At 40.6% G+C, this 21,350-nt stretch overlaps 1 protein-coding gene across 9 annotated transcripts in view; it reads left to right on the top strand.

Annotated features, from left to right (window-relative positions):
- NAALADL2 (N-acetylated alpha-linked acidic dipeptidase like 2) overlaps nucleotides 1-21,350 on the top strand; it is a 913,317-nt gene that overhangs the window by 381,525 nt on the left and 510,442 nt on the right. For all 9 annotated transcript variants that reach the window (XM_073359348.1, XM_073359349.1, XM_073359350.1 and 6 more), the window contains one exon: nucleotides 5,766-6,267. In XM_073359348.1, the coding sequence (XP_073215449.1) occupies nucleotides 5,774-6,267 (494 nt within the window). In that variant the 5' untranslated portion in view covers nucleotides 5,766-5,773. The remainder of the gene's footprint in view (nucleotides 1-5,765; nucleotides 6,268-21,350) is intronic.

The following is a 21,350-nucleotide window of genomic DNA, read 5'->3' as shown; positions in this document are numbered from 1 at the left end:
TACTTCTGCTCCTGTTGAAGTCATTAGCTGGCATTGCAAGACATTTACATGCCAGATGCGCTAAAGATTCATATGTCCCTTCATGCTTCAACCACCATTCCAGGGGACATGCATCCATGCTGATGATGGGTTCTGCTCGATAAGAATCCAAAGCAGTGTGGACTGACGCATGTTCATTTTCATCATCTGAATCAGATGCCAGCAGACAATTGATTTTCTTTTTTGCTGGTTCAGGTTCTGTAGGCTCCGCATCAGTGTGTTGGTCTTTTTAGACTTCTGAAAGCATGCTCCATACCTTGTCCCTCACAGATTTTGTCCTTCAGATTCTTAAACCTTGGGTCGAGTGCTTTAGAAATTTCATATTGGTAACTTTACGTTTTGTCAAATCTGCAGTGACAGTGTTCTTAAAATGAACAACATGTGCTAGGTCATCATCCGAGACTGCTATAACATGAAATATATGGCAGAATGGAGGTAGAGCAGGTTCGCCATTCCAGGCCAATGGGGGCTGCGGGAAGCAGTGTGGGCCGAGGGATGTGCTGGCCGCCACTTCCCGCAGCCCCCATTGGCTTGGAATGGCAAACCGTGGCTACTGGGAGCTGCAATCGGTCAAACCTGTGGACGCTGCAGGTAAAGAAACTGGCCTGGCCCGCCAGCAGATTTCCCTGACAGGCCGCATGCCAAAGGTTGCCGATCCCTGATCTAGTAAGTGGTCTAACTGGTTGTGGTATTTTGAGTAAAAATAAAATGGCTGAGCTATTAAATTTCAAAAAAAGGGGTTACTTTTTATGCAGAGTAACAACAATTTAAAGAAATTTTTATGGTGCGCTTAAATAGATCTATAAATGATGTTTATTAATATAAATTCAATTGAAACATGCATTTTAAATGTCATAAATGCATACACTAATTGCATACTGCCAATATACAGTGGCCACCATAAAAAGTTAGCACCTAGTGACAGTTGTCACACCACACGATCTGACATACTGTAGTTATTTCCTTTTCTACCTGTTGGGGAATACTGAAATTTTAATTGATTGAAATGGCTTTTTAAACACCCACATGAATGTTTTGGTTTGTGTTTAAAGGACCATATATACAAAAGCTGACATTTAAATTAATTTTCAGAGAAATCAATAAAATACAGGTCTGCAAAGATAATGTGGTTTGGTAGCTGTCCATAAGGGCTGACTGTTTTTAACGGAGACCACAGTATATTGATAATATGCAACCCAGTCCCATCCCTAACAAAAGAGCATGAGACACAGTGAGGCTACTCATGTGCATAAAACTAAATGTGCGTGTGAGTCTTTGCAGGATCAGGGCCTTCTTGGGATTCTGGATGTTGTTTTGCAAAGCACTGATTCACGTGCATAATTTTAAACACATGCCTACATGCTTTGCTAGATGTAGGGTACAGTACTCAGAACCTTGCAGAATCAAGCCCTTGCCTATCTAAGATCAATGGCAAGATTTTCAAGAACATCACACAAGGTCATTGTTAAAATAAAACAGCACAATGTCCCATCCCAGCAAAAGTGAATGAGTTAAGACAGGCATGTTTATTTGAGCTCTGAATTGTGTCAGTTTCTTTTGAAAGGTTAATTAAATGTAAGTTTTGTGTTTATATTCCTTTAAAAACAAACCAGATTTTCACAGACTTATTTTTTTCTGATCTAAAGTTGTTCCAGTCATTTAAGAAGTTCAGTGGGGCTACTTCTAAGTGTAAAGCTAAGTCTATGAGTAAATCATGGTCCAAATGTTTGCAGTTCGATAACCCGTATATTTGCAATATTAAAGTTATTCCCTTGTAGTAACTAACTGAGTAGTACACTGGCAACTGAGAAATACAAGTGAATGATGCAGATACTGCAGTAGCCTTAGGTAAAACTGGCAATGGACTTTCAGCCTTGAAAGTTGGGAAGACTGCTGATCCCTTTCAAGGACGATTGGGCAACAAAATGGCAAATGAAATTTAGTGTGGATAAATGTAAAGTAATGCACATTGGAAAAAATAACCCCAACTATACATACAATATAATGGGGGCTAATTTAGCTACAACTAATCAGGAAAGAAATCTTGGAGTCATCGTGGATAGTTCGCTGTAGATGTCCGCACAGTGTGCAGCGGCAGTCAAAAAAGCAAACAGGATGTTAGGAATCATTAAAAAATGGATAGAGAATAAGATGGAGAATATCTTATTGCCCTTATATAAATCCATGGTACGTCCACATCTTGAATACTGCGTACAGATGTGGTCTCCTCATCTCAAAAAAGGTATACTGGCATTAGAAAAGGTTCAGAGAAGGGCAACTAAAATGATTAGTTTCAGAGTAACAGCCGTGTTAGTCTGTATTCGCAAAAAGAAAAGGAGTACTTGTGGCACCTTAGAGACTAACCAATTTTTTTGAGCACCTTAGAGACTAACCAATTTATTTGAGCTACAGCTGTAGCTCACGAAAGCTCATGCTCAAATAAATTGGTTAGTCTCTAAGGTGCCACAAGTACTCCTTTTCTTTTTGTAAAATGATTAGGGCTTTGGAATGGGTCCAATATGAGGAGAGATTAAAGAGGCTAGGACTTTTCATCTTGGAAAAGAGGAGACTAAGGGGGGATATGATAGAGGTATATAAAATCATGAGTGGTGTGGAGAAAGTGAAAAAGGAAAAGTTATTTACTTGTTCCCATAATATAAGAACTAGGGACCACCAAATGAAATTAATGGGCAGCAGGTTTAAAACAAATAAAAGGAAGTTCTTCTTCACTCAGTGCACAGTCAACCTGTGGAACTCCTTGCCTGAGGAGGTTGTGAAGGCTAGGACTATAACAGGGTTTAAAAGAGAACTGGATAAATTCATGGAGGTTAAGTCCATTAATGGCTATTAGCCAGGATGGGTAAGGAATGGTGTCCCTAGCCTCTGTTTGTCAGAGGGTGGAGCTGGATGGCAGGAGAGAGAGATCACTTGATCACTTACCTGTTAGGTTCATTCCCTCTGGAGCACCTGGCATTGCCACTGTCAAGGTTCCTCCCCCACTCTGAACTCTAGGGTACAGATGTGGGGACCTGCATGAAAAACCTCCTAAGCTTATCTTTACCAGCTTAGGTCAAAAACTTCCCCAAGGTACAAAATATTACACCCGTTATCCTTGGACTGGCCGCTACCACCACCAAACTAATACTGGTTACTGGGGAAGAGCTGTTTGGACGCGTCCTTCCCCCCAAAATACTTCCCAAAACCTTGCACCCCACTTCCTGGACAAGGTTTGGTAAAAAGCCTCACCAATTTGCCTAGGTGACTACAGACCCAGACCCTTGGATCTTAAGAACAATGAACAATCCTCCCAACACTTGCACCCCCCCCCTTTCCTGGGAAATGTTGGATAAAAAGCCTCACCAATTTGCATAGGTGACCACAGACCCAAACCCTTGGATCTGAGAACAATGAAAAAGCATTCAGTGTTTTACAAGAAGACTTTTAATAAAAAAATAGAAGTAAATAGAAATAAAGAAATCCCCCCTGTAAAATCAGGATGGTAGATATCTTACAGGGTAATTAGATTCAAAAACATAGAGAACCCCTCTAGGCAAAACCTTAAGTTACAAAAAAGATACACAGACAGAAATAGTTATTCTATTCAGCACAATTCTTTTCTCAGCCATTTAAAGAAATCATAATCTAACAAATACCTAGCTAGATTACTTACTAAAGTTCTAAGGCTCCATTCCTGGTCTATCCCTGGCAGAAACCAGCATACAGACAGACACAGACCCTTTGTTTCTCTCCCTCCTCCCAGCTTTTGAAAGTATCTTGTCTCCTCATTGGTCATTTTGGTCAGGTGCCAGCGAGGTTACCTTTAGCTTCTTAACCCTTTATAGGTGAGAGGAGCTTTCCCCTGGCCAGGAGGGATTTCAAAGGGGTTTACCCTTTCCTTTATATTTATGACAGCCACTGTTGGCAAACAGGATACTGGGCTGGATAGACCTTTGGTCTGACCCAGTATGGCCAATCTTATGTTCTTATGATGGTCTTAAGCTCCTCTAAATGGCCGCTAATCTGACTGTAACTTTGACCATCTAAAATGTTGTTCTGGGTCATATCTTAGCATCTGTATCTACTTCCCCTGAAGTCAGTGGGAGTTTTGTCTGAGCAGGGATGGAAGGATCAGGTGCAAAATGTGTGTGGGAGATGTGCTATAAAATACTGTATAGTTTACCTTAAGGTGGGTATCCTGTTGGCTGTTGTAAGCCTATCTGCTGTGTCTGTTTTTAGGAAAGGGACATTGAAATGGCAGATGTTCTGTTGGGAAATAGGATTTGTAAATTAGGTACTGTATAGAGCAAGACAATTTTTTTTAAGTATGATAGGCTGTTTCAGTAAATCGTGTTTTGTAGTCTTTTATTCTTTTCAAACATTATTGCTAAACTCTTTTTCTATTTTGTCATATAAAGTGGGTTCATCCAGTATGTGACCCAGAAAATGCCATCTGGAAGCGAGGTCTTAGATCAAGAAAATTTATTAACGGGTAACAAGGAAGGTAGCAGTGCGGATGTCACTCAGATATCCATCATTGTGAGGAGTTAATATGTGTATCTGCATTTCATTCTAATTGATGAGTCTGTCTGATGTTTGAAAAGCATTAAATTGCTGATGCTCATGTGATGGAATGTCTATTGTCAAAGTATGGATGAAAACTGAGCCTCATCACTGCAGTCAGTTTAAAAATGATTTGTAGAGAATTGACTTTGAATGTTTGCATTAGAGGTCAGAGTTCCACTTAGAAGGCTCACACAGTAGAAATGTCTAGAATTGCTAGAGTTATGTTTTACTATTAAGTAAATGCTTTAGGTAAGAATCCCAACTTGGCAGTAATTTTGATTCATTAAAATGGAAAAACTAACTGGAGCAAAGCAGCTGGGACACTTTCTAAGTAAATTCATCAGTCATTCAGAAACTATGCATTTTAATACCTGTAAATAATAGAACAGTCTATCCAAATGGAAGCCTTTTATTGATGTGTAAGTAAAGTTGAGTGTCACCCTCAAATTTCAAACTTTAATCAAACATTCCCTTGCCTTTGCAGTCAGACGAATAAAGCTATTTTATTTATATTTTCTTTAACGTTATTTTTATTTATTTGTTGTACTATCCATAAGACCTACAAGTCCTAGACATGTTCCAGGACCCCTTTGTATTAGACACTGTATTTTACTTCAGCAGCATGATTGATTTAGATGTCAAGCTAAATGAAATCTGCATACAAAAATTGACATGCGCCATGTTCAAAAGCTCCAAAAAGATATTGAAGTGTACTGCTAAATATTTGTTTTGGAAATTTTGAAAATATATCATTTGTACTCACTGGATTAATGCTATATTAAAGAACTATACAAATTAAAAATGCAGAAAAAACTACAAAGACAACTTGTATGTTCCCTTGTTAGTACTGAAATATTCCCGACATTCTCATGCTTTTTAATATGTGATGACAGTTATTATTACTTTTTTTTAATACCACATGGAGATGCTAATAGAAATACTGACAGTATAATGGCACTGAGAAGAAAATTAAAGAAGGGAATGCTTAGGAAGAATGCAACATTTGGACTCAATTTTGCCTTTAAATATGGACACACAAAATCTCTCTAAGAGTGGTGAGAGACACACACAATTGCATATGAAGACAGAACTGACACCCATGAATATTTAAATGCTTTCTATAGGCAACAAAGCAAACACTGCTTTTTGTCATTTTTTAATAGGTAAAAAGATGGCTTATCACAAAGTGAACGCAGACCAGAGAACACAGGGGCACTCTCAATACCTTGACAATGATGACCTCCAGGCCACCACGTTGGAACTAGAATGGGACATGGAAAAAGAGCTGGAGGAGCCTGGCTTTGACCATTTCCGACTGGATGGTACAGTCGATCACCATTCGGGAAATCCACAAAACACCAACATTGATCTCGAGCCTATTCAGCCCTCGGTATCCCCTAAAGGAAGATTTCAGCGCCTTCAGGAAGACCCAGACTATGTGTCACATTATACGAGACCAGCACCAAAGAGCAACCGCTGCAACTTTTGTCGGATATTTAAACTATTTTGCACTGTTTTGACTTTATTTATTTTTGGAATTTTACTAGGATATTATGCACACAAAAAATGTCCTCCTTCCCCCACTCCTTCAGAACCAAGTGTCCCTCATTTCTACCACGAGATTCTCAAGGAAATCAAAGCTGAAAATATTCAACAGATTTTCAGGTATGTACCTTAATTTATTTATTTTTTATTTTATTTATTGTTAGCACTGGTAGCTGATGTTTCTGATAGTATGTAAACACGTTCTTTTAATCTTTTGTTTCTTTTATACCAGTGGTTCTCAAACTAGGGGCGCCGCTTGTTCAAGGAAAGCCCCTGGTGGGCCGGGCCGGTTTGTTTACCTGCCGCGTCTGCAGGTTCGTCCGATTGCGGCTCCTACTGGCCACGATTCGCTGCTCCAGGCCAATGGGGGCTGTGGGAAGCGGCGTGGGCCGAGGGATGTGCTGGCCGCCCTTCCTGCAGCCCCCATTGGCCTGGAGCGGCAAACTGCGGCCAGTGGGAGCCACGATCGGCCGAACCTGCGGACGTGGCAGGTAAACAAACTGGCCCAGGGCCTGCTAGGGGCTTTCTGTTCTATACAGTATGTTGTTTGCAAACATTGAATTCTGCTGCTTATGTTCAAATTTCTCCTGAAGTTTGTGACACTTCCATCAGATATACTTGTAATGGACTTAGAATGATGCGGAAAAAATGTATAAAATTAATGCAGAACCTTGTTACAACAATACTTCCATAATGACCCAAATCTGGGCAGTGTTCCTATTGTAAAATGGGGGATTATTTTTGTAGGGAACATTATTTTGTTAAACATCGAAATGATTTTGGATGTGCACAGATTGACAAGTTCAGACCATTCAAAGCAAGTGCTGAAGCTGGCAGTCTTTTTATAGGTTTATTATATAAAAAGGTCTTGCGTGGTAGCCATATTTATCAAATAGATCTCTAGATTCTGATGTAAAGGGTGTAATTATTTAAAAGCAAACAAGTGTGTATATGTACACAGACACTCTCCAGATATTTCAGTATTGATGCATACAGGATTGTAGAAGCAAGGGTATAATGAAATATAGAGTAGTATCATCTCTTCGGATTCAGTCCTGCAGTTCTTGCTCACTCAAAACCAATGTCTCACGATATTTGGTGTTTTTCTGAAAGCCCTAGTTCCAGGAAACAGGTGATTACTTGGGAATCTTGGCTTACTTTTTTAAATATGAAAGATCCTATCCACATGGATGCAAAAGACAAGATTGAAAATATGAACACTGAAGGTCCCAAAACCAGTAGGCAAATAAAACGACTGACACATTTTTTCCCCCCAAATATCATGTTTTCAAAGCCGATATGATTTTGGGTGGCCTAGTTTATAACTTTTGACTTCTGAGGGTGGGCAATACTGCAAAACGCTTATTGAAACCACCGATTGTTTTATTCGAGAAGTAGCCATTGATCAAACTATTTATACCGGACACATCACTGTGGTATCAGAGTATGGGATCAGGCCTTATATGTTTGGAGGCTCTGACCATTTTTCTGCAGCTGTGAATGCTGAAGGCAGAAGGTTTTGCATAACTTTGATCCGAGCTCTGCATGTTACACCCTTGTGAAGCAGGACACTGGCAAGTCTGATTGCTGGTTTGCTGCACGATTGGAGCTTAGAAAGAGAGTCTGGACCTTATATAGAGAGAGCTTTACACAGATAGTCTGGACCATATGGAGAGTCTGAATGGGAATGTTTATACAGCTGTTATCCTGTTATTTGTTTAACCTGTTTAATTTTGAGGGGTTTGTCACTTTTATTTGTGGTAGTGTAACCCACACACCTCCTGGGTGTGGTGTTCTGTCCCACCTAGTGGCACCGAGATCACTTAGAGAGAGTTAAAATGAGTCTGCTCTACAGCCTTAGCTAAGAGCCAGTTGGCTTTTAGCTCATGTGGAAGAAACTCATGCACTAAACTCCGGAGGTCCTCAATTCAATCCCGCCTGCCAATGACCGGGGTCTGTTGGCATTACAAGTGGGAGCTTGTCCGGGATTTCAACTGGGTAGTCTCTGAAGCTCAGAACCAACTTCCTCAGCTAGGGAAAGTATGTAACCCCAGACGCCTCCTGGGTGTGGTGTTCTGTCCCATCTGGTGGCACCAAGACCACTTAGAGAGAGTGATAAAAGGAGTCTGCTCTGCAGCCTTAGCTAAGCGCCAGCTGGCTTTTAGCTCATGCGGAAGAGGCTCATGCACTAAGCTCCAGAGGTCCCCAGTTTGATCCTGCCTGCTGATGAGCAGGGTCTGTCAGCGTTACAGTAGCATCAGTCTTTTGATAAAGTATTACCGGACAAGAGTTTTGAGTGGTTGGCTATCAATTCTCTATCAGATATATATAAACACTGCTTTTAGGATGCATTATTACCCAAAAGATGGTCTCAGACCAAACTGTTGGCCTTAGAAAAACTGAGTTTTCTGTTTTGTAAACTGAATGTTTTAACAGGTTTCAGAGTAGCAGCCATGTTAGTCTGCATACTCAAAAAGAAAAGGAGGACTTGTGGCACCTTAGAGACGAACAAATTTATTGGAGCATAAGCTTTCATGAGCTACAGCTCACTGCATCCGATGCATGTAGTCAATAAGAATAGAAATCAGTCTAGTCCCTGTAAGTGGTTCCTTTTTTTAGCAGGACCAAGATCATCACAGATCCCTGAAAGGCAAAAAATCACTGTAAAATCAACTATTTTGTTCCGTCTTCTCACTGCATTGTTCAGTGCCGCAGAAACCATGACAAATTATACTGGTAGAACTTTCTAAGTTGTCTAAGTATTAATTTGCTTAAACATTTTTATAATAGAAACATATTATGGGCCAAATGCAATTCTGATATAAACAGGCACAACTTCATTGACAACTATCAAATATTGTGACCCTCATGGAACTAAAACCTGTTAGGTTTCAGAGTAGCAGCCGTGTTAGTCTGTATTCGCAAAAAGAAAAGGAGGACTTGTGGCACCTTAGAGACGAACCAATTTATTTGAGCATAAGCTTTCGTGAGCTACATCCGATGCATCCGATGAAGTGAGCTGTAGCTCACGAAAGCTTATGCTCAAATAAATTGGTTCGTCTCTAAGGTGCCACAAATACGCCTTTTCTTTTTGCTAAAACCTGTTAATGGCTCAACTTGTCTCCATAATTTTCTTTGAGAGAGAGATCGAAGAAAGTTATAGGGACAGACCGTACTGTATATATAGCTGGAGAAGGCTGATCCAGTGCTTAGGGCACTGGCCTAGCACATGGGAAATCTGGCTCTGCTGTGGACTTCCTGTGTGACCTGGGTCAAGCCTCTTGCTCACTCTGTGGCTCAGTTCCCCATCCATAAAATGGGGATAATAATGCTTCCCTCCCTCGCAGGGGTGTTGTGAGGATAAATACATTAAAGACTGTGAAGTGCTTTGAGATCTACTGATGAAAAGCACCGTATAACAAATAGGCATTATTATTATCATATCTTAACTCCCACCAACATTAGGGTAAAACTTTCAAAAGAGCCTAAATCCCATTTTCAAAAGCACCCAAGTGGGGCTTATACTCCAAAGTGACTTAGGTGCTATTGAAAGTTTTACCCATAACCAGTAAGTCCCATCCCAGTGCAGTGCGGATGTGCAAAAGGAGGAAGGATTAGTGCCTGGGGATAAATGCATGGTGCCCTGTCCTTCGGGATGGCGCAGCCTATACCTATGTTACAACCTGGCCAACTCTACAAGCCTCTGTGGTGGAGATTGTGGCCCCACATCCTCCTCACCATTTTTGGAGCCATCTGTACCCCTAGGGGCATGCTTAGCAAGCAGGTCTCTGAGACGTGCTACTGCAGTTGTTTTAGTCCTTGCAGGGTGTGTTGGTGGTGCAGGAAAAATCCTGGATAAAATTTTCAAAAGCACCTAAATCCCATTTTCAAAAGTGATTTAGGCACTTAGAAGCCAAAGTCCCATTGATTTTGTAATGAGATTTAGGCTCGTCAGGGGCCAGATTTTCAAAGGTATTTAGGAGCCTAAAGAAGATAGGAATCTAGTGGGATTTTCAAAAATGCCAAGGTAGGTATCTAACTTCCACTGGAATCTGTCCCTAAGGGTGTCAGATGGCCTAGCGGATAAAGCACCGGATTTATGGAAACCTGTGTTCCTTTTTGACTCAGCCACTGGCCTGCTCTGTGATCTGGGGCAAGTGACCTCACCTCTGTGCCTTGGTTTCCCTGTCTGTAAAATGGGGAAAATGGTCCTTTTTAAAGCACTTTGAGATTTACTGATGAAACCTGTTATATAAATCTAGATGGTATTATTAAACCACTTTTGAAAAGGGAACTTTGAAAAGTGTCCTAAATCACTTAGGCACTCTTGACAATGTAACCCCTTACATTTTGTCCACACTGTGCTTCTGTGGAGGTGAAATGGGGAAAAAAAAAACCACCTTCCCCTCAGCGTGCACATGTGAGATGCAGTCTCGCCCAGCATCCCTCATTATAGTCTGAGAATACTTTTAATTACCTGGTAATTATACCTTTTTGCAGAATGGTGTTTATAATGAGTAAACTGAACTTGCCCCACTAAGGAACAGCAGTATACCGTTTGCACTGTACTGTAAAATATGTCAGTTCTCTTTCCCTCCATCTTCAGTATATTTTCCCCTTGCCCTATAATATTTTACAGGAAAACATAATGTAAGATTCAGCACCATGGATGACTTTCGGGCTCCACCGATGTCAGTGGAACTTTGGCATTGACTTCAGTGGTGCAAGAATTGCACTCGCTGTGTTTACTGTTAACGCTGTGCATTGAGGGACCACAAAACATCAGTTTGTTTGCCTAACAAGTGATTTCAGTGGGAGTATTTTTGAGTAAAGGCTAAAGGATAGGTTCAAAATGCTGATGTGTAATAATCAAAAAGAGACAAAGAAAGAACAGTATTTCTAAAGGAAATCATAGATATTCAAGGCCATTCTTCTCAGCTTTGCGAAGGTGCTCTCTCTTTGTAGAGAGAAGACTCCAGAATTAGACGCTGGTGCAATCCTGAACAGGAGTTGCAACAGCATATTGTCTCAATGTTCCCAAGCATCTCTAGCCAATAGGCATACAATACCATGCACTGGACTCCCATTTAGCTCATCTAAATATATTTTAAATGTTAGTTACCTTTTAGATGCTAGCTTAATTCAGTCCAGATGCAAGTGCAGTCCTAAACTCTCTTAAGCAACGTCTCACTCTATAATTTCTTGTGAACAATAAATAATGATACTAATAAAAGTTCATATGAATGTTTGTGGGAAAACAAATATATAAGGGTTGCAATTGTAAATACCATCAAAGTGATTTGAGGTTTCTGTGCAAACGAACACTTATGAATATATTTTGCAGTATTTTATTCTCCCCAGTCATCTAGAAATACAACCAGAGTAACTGCACTTAAACCAAATTCCTGCATAAATATAATGTATTCATTTATCCTTTAAACACTGAACTGAGCCCTAAAGGCAGGAATTTTCCATAAACATAAATATGTAATGCTGACTATTCTAATCAGGCATGTCATGAAGCTTCATTTTTATGAGGTAGGATAGAGATAATTGAATTTCACGTGCATTTTAGACAGACATGGGGAGGGGGGAAAGAGTGAGCAGTGGCGGGGTGGGGGGGCAGTAATGGCAAAAAGATTTCCAATTAGCAAACAACCTTTAGATTTGTTGGTTCAGTTTCACCATAGAAATGTGATAGTACAAGAATGAAAACAACTTGACAGTCAAATTATAAACACACCTTTTGATACTTCTTAAGAAACATACACAGCCAAAATATCTGGAATGGTCTTAAACTTCAAACAGTCTGTGTTTGATTGCTTGAGTGAATGGTTCTACCTTGCTGTGCATTCTGCTATATATGTTATAGAAGCTTTTGTAATAATGTCGACGAGAATTAATTTCAAGTGTATTGCAAGGTATTATTTTTACTACATCGTAAAGCATTTTATCCCTTGCCATCCCTCTTTGAATTAAATCACTGTTATTATTAACTTATTATTTTAGTAAAGTAGTTCCTAGAGGCTCGGATCAAGATTGGTGCCCCATTGTGCGAGGTATAGAACATGCAGATAGACAAGACAGTCAAAGGATGAAAGGAAGCAAAAATATGTCTCTCTTCTTTAAAGTCCTTAATATATTTGACAGGTTTCAGAGTAGCAGCCGTGTTAGTCTGTGTCCGCAAAAAGAACAGGAGAACTTGTAGCCCACGAAAGCTTATGCTCTAATAAATTTGTTAGTCTCTAAGGTGCCACAAGTCCTCCTGTTCTTTTTAATATATTTGAGTGAATGCTGGTGTACAATTTAATGTAATTTCTGAAATTGAATTGTTTTCCTTTCTGCTGCATTATACTTTTGACAAACCACATGCATTTGGGTTGGAGAAATATAATATAGTAATTATATTGTTTGTTGTGACTAGTAGGGAGGAATTTCAGCTTTAACAGATAGAAATGTCTCAAGTACCAGAACTTTATTAAGGAATATTACAGCAGTTTTAAAATTTGTATTTCTTTCCAGATCAGTTCATAAGACAATTGATTTTTTTTCAGATTGTGTTCCAGTGACAGAATTTGGCACATTTGTCTGTTTGTTCTGCCAAGGAAAGCAAAAATAAGTCTCACAAACCAAATGAGTTATTTTCACCGGTGATGGCTGAGAGATGCACTTTTTTAACCTGAAGTCTGCGACTTTCTTGACTTCCAAAGTTCTTGATAGAAGCAGAAACTATCAAGTTTGTCCTTAGCCTGGAATCCTGTGTCTGACTGTGGCTAGTAATTCGTGCTTCAGAAACAAATGATTACCTTGTCCACAGAAATCAGCTGATCCATGTTCCGTGCCAAATAGACTTCATGGTAGAGTAAAATCTGGGTATCTTTTCCTGCAACAGCAAAGGTTACCACCATCCCTTGAGCTAAAGGCAACCGTAGTAGTATTGAGGCTGAGCCTGTCTACGTTACAGCTTCTAATGGCGTCATTTATGTCGCTCATGGGTGTGACTAAACCGTCCCCACCAAGCGACATTCGTTCTACTGACACAAGTGCCGGTGTGGACAGCGCTATGTCTGCAGGAGAGCTTCTCCCACCAACATGGCTACTGCCACTCGCGGGGGCTGGAGTAGCTAATATGACAGGAGAGCTCTCTCCTGTTGGCTGACAGCAGCAGCGTCACTGTAAGCTCTCTAGTGTAGCTGTGCCCTTAGGCTTAGCTGATTAGTTTATATTTAAATTTGCCTTTAAATATTTCTTTACCTGTCTTCTATCAGTGGTTAATTTGACTGGTTCTCCTTTCTGTAACTCATTATGTCAACCTCTGTATTTTTCATGTTGAAGACAGATTTGACAAGGGAGTTTTAGCTCAGCTTTAATTTCATCTCCCACATAATTTATTATTGGTTCTACTTTTTCACTTGATAGATCTGTGGAATCCCCTGAACCTCCTGGACGGCTTTTTTTTTGGTGTCCTCCTGTTTCCCTGCAAGATGTGCCTATCTGAATATTTCTGCTTCCTCCTTTTCCCCTTCCGGGACAGGTTTTCATTTACCCGCATATATTTTTGCTTCCCCTGGGGGAGCTACACTGGACTTATCCTATTTGCTGCTTTTGTCTTTTATCACAGAAACTGTAGTCTGTTGTGCCTTAATTAGACTGCCTCTTAGGAATCCGTAACATTTTCCCTCACCGAAGGATGTTACTACTTCCTTCTGTTATACCTTACTCATCAGTTTTCTAAATTCTCCAAATTATGATTTCTTGACATCCAGTACCCCTTGTACTGCTGCACTCTGTCCACACTATACTGAATTCAAGTAGATCATGACTACAGGATCTTACTTAGTCTATTAATATCACATTCAACTAGTCTCTCAATCAACTATTTCCCATCAACTTAAATACCGTTGCCACTGGCTTAGAGTACCTTGGGAGTTGGAATTTTTTTCCTCTTGTTCTTCTCCCATTCTGTTTGGTGGTAGCAGATTCCTACTAGCAATTATCCTTTGTTTCTCATTCCATTTATCCCTCATACCTGAAGAGTTACTTCACTGCACTCTTCATTGTGAAACTGTCGTTCCCTATAGCAACAGCCAGGGCTTTACAAGAGAAAGGTGTAGATCCCTTCATAATATGCATAGTTGTAGCTCACTGTACTATAGGGGGCATTTGGTCCTGCTTCCAGCTGGTGATCTTCCCTGCAGAATCTCACAAATCTGTCTCTGTTAAGATTTGACTTGTCACTGGTGTACAATGCAATCCGTAACTTAAGCTTAATGACTTGAAATGCTACAAGAAAAAAGAAACCAACAATTCTTCTGCTCCCACTTCTATCCAGTGCCCAACCCCCTCTCCCCAAACCAAGCCTGCAGTATAGTGAAAGGTAATTGTGTGATCAGATACGCTGTCTTTCTGAAAAAGAAAACTTTAATCTTTTATGAGGAAAGCTTTAGTTCCTCTATACAGAAGTCTCCTATTTCCTAGCCATTGACATTGTAAAAAAATCTTCAAACCCTTAAACCATTTCTTACACAAAGGCCTGTGAGAATATGTCTTGCAGCCCTCAATTAAAGATCAGTAAACTCAGGCTCAGTCATACCAATGGGGGGAGGGTGTCTATGGTGGTAGGAGAGTGATCACTTTACATAAGCTATTACCAGCAGGAGAGTGGGGTGCGGGGAGAGAAAACTTTTTGTAGTGATAAACACCCATTTTTTCATGATTTGTGTGTATAAAAACAAACATCTTCTGTATTTTCCACAGTATGCATCTGATGAAGTGAGCTATAGCTCACGAAAGCTTAAGCTCAAATAAATTGGTTAGTCTCTAAGGTGCCATAAGTACTCCTTTTCTTTTTGCGAATACAGACTAACACGGCTGTTACTCTGAAACCTATGGTGGTATTGGTGGGTGTGTATGGTGGAACGCAGAGCCTGAAATAAGGATCACTTCCCCGCTACTGTATTGCAGCCTCCTCCTAGAAAGCAAGTTGATGTGTTCCTCCATAAGAAAAGTTTATGGCTTAAATACATTTAGACTGAAATTGGAGTCTTCTTTATTAGCTCTTTGGAAATTGAAGTCGGCACCCTGCTTGGTAGCCACTAGCCAAGTGAATCTACAGATCTCCATTCCACAAACTATACAGTCAGTTGGGGGTCAAAGTATCTAGTTATATGTTAATCTTTAATACACCTATCAAATATAGGTACAAGTACAAAGACTTCTTTTAAAAAAAAAAACAAAAAACCAAAATCGCAAAATCGCAAAAGTTATATTGCTCTCTACCTTATCCCAGTGCTCTCCATACCCATTGTCAAGGTTCCTCCCCCACTCTGAACTCTAGGGTACAGATGTGGGGACCTGCATGAAAACCTCCTAAGCTTACTTTCACCAGCTTAGGTTAACACTTCCCCAAGGTACAAATTAATTTTATCCTTTGTCCCTGGATCTCCACTGCCACCACCAAACTCTAACTGGGTTTACTGGGAAACGTAGTTTGGACAGTCTTTCCCCCCAAAATCCTCCCAACCCTTGCACCCCACTTCCTGGGAAAGGTTTGGTAAAAATCCTCACCAATTTGCATAGGTGACCACAGACCCAAACCCTTGGATCTGAGAACAATGAAAAAGCATTCAGTTTTCTTACAAGAAGACTTTTAATAGAAGTAAAGAAATCCCCTCTGTAAAATCAGGATGGTAGATACCTTACAGGGTAATTAGATTCAAAACATAGAGAATCCCTCTAGGCAAAACCTTAAGTTACAAAAAAGACACACAGACAGGAATAGTCATTCTATTCAGCACAGTTCCTTTCTCAGCCATTTAAAGAAATCATAATCTAACACATACCTAGCTAGATTACTTACTAAAAGTTCTAAGACTCCATTCCTGTTCTATCCCCAGCAAAAGCAACATACAGACATACACAGACCCTTTGTTTCTCTCCCTCCTCCCAGCTTTTGAAAGTATCTTGTCTCCTCATTGGTCATTTAGGTCAGGTGCCAGTGAGGTTACCTTTAGCTTCTTAACCCTTTACAGGTGAGAGGATTTTTCTTCTGGCCAGGAGGGATTTTAAAGGGGTTTACCCTTCCCTTTATATTTATGACACCCATGCATAATAACTTGTAGAACATAGGAATAGTTTTTAAAAACCTGTTAGTGGGGATATAGCCAGTGATGAGCTGCCAAAATCTTAAAAACCGGTTTCCTATAAAAAGTTCTGATTTAAGGGATGTGCCCCAGTATGTATTTTTTGTACCAGCAGGGTTACCATATGTCCGTATTTTCCGGGGAGGAATTTTTAAAATTTAAAAATTCCTCCTGGATGGCGATTTAAGAACCAAAAAGCCTGACCTGTCTGGGAAAATACGGATGTATGTTAACCCTGCCTAAAGTTCTTTTTTAAAAAGATGGGCCTGAACTAGAAATGAGCTCTGTTTCACATGTGTGGGTCGCCGCCACTCCCGATTTTGGGGTCTTTTTCTTACATAGGCTCCTATTACCCCCCACCCCCTGTCCTGATTTTTCACACTTGCTGTCTGGTCACCCTAGGGTGTGCACATGTGTGGGTCCCAGCTGCTCCCTGCCACCCTCATTGAAGCAGGTGTGCAGGGTTACTGCCCTGGGAACTGCAGGGCACCAGTGGACGTGGGGCCAGATGCAGACAGGGGCGTGGGGCAGGGCTAGCTGGCTGCTAGCTGGTGGCAGGGGGTGCGGGGCTGGCTGCGGGCAGGGCAGGGGGTGCGGAGCTGGCTGGAGACAGGAGGGTGCGGGGCTGGCTGGAGGCAAGGGGGTGTGGGGCTGGCTGCAGGCAGGGCAGGGGGGTGCAGGGCTGGCTGGAGAGAGGGGTTGGCTGCGGGCAGGGCTGGGGGGTGCAGGGCTGGCTGGAGAGAGAAGGGCTGGCTGTGGGCAGGGCAGGGGGGTGGAGGGCTGGCTGGAGACAGGCTGGCTGCAGGCAGGCGGTGCAGGGGGTGGCTGGAGGCAGGGGCTGGCTGCAGGCAGGAGGTGCAGGGGCTGGCTGCAGGCAGGGGGTGCAGGGGGTGGCTGGAGGCAGGGGCTGGCTGCAGGCAGAGGGTGCAGGGGGTGGCTCCCACATGGCTCCCGCAGCGCAGTGCCCCCGGCGGCCAGAGGAGGAATTACATCACTTCCTGGCGGGAGCCTATCAAAGCCTCAGCGCCCCCTGTAGGGAAGCGGGTTAACAACCGGTTCTAAAACTGCTTCAAAATTTAATAACCGGTTTGCATGAGCTGGTGCGAACCGGCTCCAGCTCACTACTGATTATGGCCTATGGATCTTTCAGAAACCTCTAGAAATCCAGGATGCAGAAGGTTGCAAGAAAATCTACGTGGAATTTTATGGATTATTAATTTTCAAAGGAGAGATGTCTATGGGTCTCTTGCAGATTTTTGTGTAAAGGAATCATCTACATTCTGTTTCTCTTTGTACTAATATCTTATGGAGATCAAATGTGGCCCTTCTGTTTTCCTAAAGTTGAGCGGGATTAATGTGAGACCTCCTTTTGGCAGACAAAGAGAAATGAATCACAGAACTAAAAATTAATGGTAGATTAAATATCAGTGATCATTACTTGATCATATTTATAGTATGCAAACAGAATAAAGTCCAAACCAGATATATATATGCTTCGTGCTTGAAAAGAGCAAGTCTCCCAAAGCTGAAAACCACTGTAGGCCAAATGAGCTAGGAGGAAGAATTTAATCAGGAAAATGTGAATGTTAATGGGAGTTGTTTAAGAACGCTTTACTGGATGTTCAAAAAGCCACAATTTCACTATGAAGTCAGAAGGTCATACAGATTTTAAAAAAAACTGCCCTGGTTTAAAAAGGAATTGAAGGTAGCTCTCACTCTCTAGATGTGTCTGTGTGTGTGTGTATGTGTGTGAGAGAAAGAGAGAGAAAAGGGAAGTTAATAGCAGTGAATATAAATCAAAAGCTAGGTAATATAAAACTGATAAGGGAATCAAAGGGACACAAGGGGAAAACGGTGGCCAGCAGAGTTAAGAACAATATGGAGCTTTAAAGGAATGGAACAATATGGAGCTTATATTAGGAATAAAAAGAATCCTAACTATGGTATTGGTCCATTACTGTATGGAAATGATAGAATTATCAATAATAATGCAGAAAATCTTCTTTTGATGAGATCAAAATTTTGGTTGATAAAAGTAATAGTGTTGATATAATATACTTAAAGGTTTGTAAGCTATTTGACTTGGTACTACACAATATTTTGATTAAACACTAGAAAGGATGTAAATTTAACATGGCATACATTAAATGGAGTAAAACTGGCTAACTGATAGATCTCAAAATGTAACTATAAACAGGGAATCACCATTCAGCTGGTGTACTTCTAGTGGAATCCCTGAGGGATTGGTTCTTGGGCCTATGCTATTTATCATTTTTATCAATGACCTGGAAAAAAACATAAAATCCTTACTGATAAAGTTTGCAGATAACACAAATGTTGGGTGGATGGTAAATAATGAAGGGACTAGGTCACTGATTCAGAGTGATCTAGATAGTTTGGTAAGCTCAGTGCAAGCAAACAATATGCATTCTAATATGGCTAAATGTAATTGTATGCAGCTAAGAACAAATAATGTAGGCCATACTTACAGGAAGGGAGGCTCTGATAAATATATGGGGGTCATGGTGGATAATCAGCTGAACATGGGCTCCCAGTGTGACACTGTGGCCAAAAGGGCTAATGTGATGGTTGGATGCATAAACAAGGGAATCTCAAGTAGAAGTAAAGAGGTTATTTTACCTCTGTATTTGGCATTGGTGTGACCATGCTGGAATACTGTGTCCAGTTCTGTTGCCCACAATTTAAGGATGTTGATAAATTGGAGAGGGTTCAGAGAAGAACCACAAGAAAATGATGAAAGGATTAAAAAACATGCCTTATAGTGATAGACTCAAGGAGTTCAAATCTATTTATCTTAACAAAGAGAAGGTTAAGAGGTGACTTGATTTCAATCTGTAAGTATCTACATGGGGAATAAATATTTAATAATGGGCCCTTCAATCTAGCAGAGAAAGGAATAACATGATCCAATGGCTGGAAGTTCAAGCTAGACAAATTCAGACTAGAAATAAGGCATGCATATTTTAATGATGAGAGTAATTAACCATTGGAACCATTTACCAAGGGTCATGGTGGATTCTCTGTCACTGACCATTTTTAAATCAAGATTGGATTTTTTTTCTAAACAATATGCTTTAGAAGTTATTTTGGGGAAGTTCTATGGCCTGAGTTATACAGGTGGTCAGATTAAATGATCACAGTGGTCTCTTTTGGTCTTGGAATCTATGAATCTATAAACTATTTTTGGCTATAGTGAAATCTGAATATAAAGCAGGGAGGTCCAAGAATGTAAATTTAATCCTTCTAATGCTAATTATAGTCTATAATCAGGAAACTCCCACAGACTTTCAAAAAGGTCAGAATTTCATCCAAAATTGGTTGATTCAAGACTGTATTCAGTATCACAAGCACACAACATTTTGTATCTCAGGTCCGCAGTGTGGTTCTCAGAAGACATTTTTTCCCCACAGATGATTATTTTTTTTAATGATAACCTTTAAAAAAAATGAAGTTTAGATGTATGATTTGGGAAATCATTTTGTGTTCTAGATATATCCTATAGAGGTAAAGTACACTCTATTGCTTAAAAATCATTTCCCTAAGCACTACACCAGTGTGATATAGTAATGAATTAAACCCAAATGAGTCTTGCATTCACATTGGCATAATAAGTAACTAGTCCCTTGTGAAATTTCCTTATTATCTAAGACAGCCCAGCCTAATGACTTCCTTCTTATAGCTTGCCTCTCGCTAGCATTATGTAGTATTGTCCTAGGAAAAATAGAAAGAAAATCACAAATTCAGGACAAATTACCAGTTTATAAACTCTTTAAATCACAAAAAATGTCTTAACTGGTCTCTGAAATGTGCAGATCAAATGGTGATGGAATTGAAGACAAAGGAGGCATTTCCCAGCCTTTGGAGTCCTTTGTTTCCAGTGAAGAAGAAAAGCATACCTAACTTTGATGTGCAGGAAGTGTTCTATATAAACACTACAGTTATGGTGCGTCAATAAAATTGATAACAATAAAACCAATCCAAAGGGACAAATTCTTAAAATCAGTGTGTAGAAGTCCTGTAGATACAATACTTCACTATAAACTTAAGTGTGATAATTCATATTTGTTTTCTTGCTTAATTTAGAATGCTGCATGTAATCATCCCCACAGTAACACTATCTGGACATAAAGTACGTTTTCTCTGGTGACCTATGTTTTTGTGTTGCACAGCTGTCATTTATTTTAAGTAAAGAACAAGTAAAGCATAGGCACTGAGATCACCCTGCCGGTGTGCCTCAGCCTTGTTGTGGCAGAACCGTTGTTAGGGCGTAGATGGCAGTCCAGTGTCCATGCCCAATGAGTACCTGCCCTGCTCTCAGAGACTGCTAAAGCGGTACATGCTAGTCCCAAGTGGAGTGATAGCTTTTGTGACATACTACATTTCCCAGTAGGCACTAGAATGAGCTGAATGAGCATAAGAAGAGAAATAAATTGCTTGGCAAAGGGCTGGCATAGATTAATGCTTCCCCTTTCCTGAATCAGTAGGGGACCCAGGGAGGGAATTGTGACTCTCTGAATCATATTTCCCACCCTAGCCTGTTCTTGGGGCAGCACATCTAAGCACTGACCCTTACACAGTGTGAGGCAGAGTCACCGACTTATCCTTAGGTGAAGGATAGATGAATAGTGTTTGGAAAAATCAGTTCTGAGCATTGTTTTTGTTGCAACATGACAAATGGGTACAGACTGTAGCATTCTATGAATCACAAAATATTAAGAACATAAGAATGACCATACTGGGTCAGACCAATGGTCCATCTAGTCCAGTACCCTCTCTTCTGACAGTGGCTGGTGCTATACGCTTCAGAGGGAATGAACAGAATGGCAACTGTCGAGTGATCAATCCCCTCTCGTCCAGTCCCAACTTCTGGCAGTCAGAGGTGTAGGGACACTCAGAGATGGGGTGGCATCCCTGACTATCTTAGCTAATAGCCATTGATGGACGTATTCTCCATGAATTTATCTAATTCTTTTTTGAACCCAGTTATACTTTTGGCCTTCACAACATCTCCTGGCATCTCTACAAGTTGACTATGTATTG

Source organism: Lepidochelys kempii, chromosome 9 (genome assembly GCF_965140265.1).
Source record: "Lepidochelys kempii isolate rLepKem1 chromosome 9, rLepKem1.hap2, whole genome shotgun sequence".
In the NCBI taxonomy this organism is placed as follows: Eukaryota; Metazoa; Chordata; order Testudines; family Cheloniidae; genus Lepidochelys; species Lepidochelys kempii.
The sequence above is the reverse complement of the archived record's forward strand: the minus strand, read 5'-3'. Positions and strand labels throughout refer to the sequence as shown.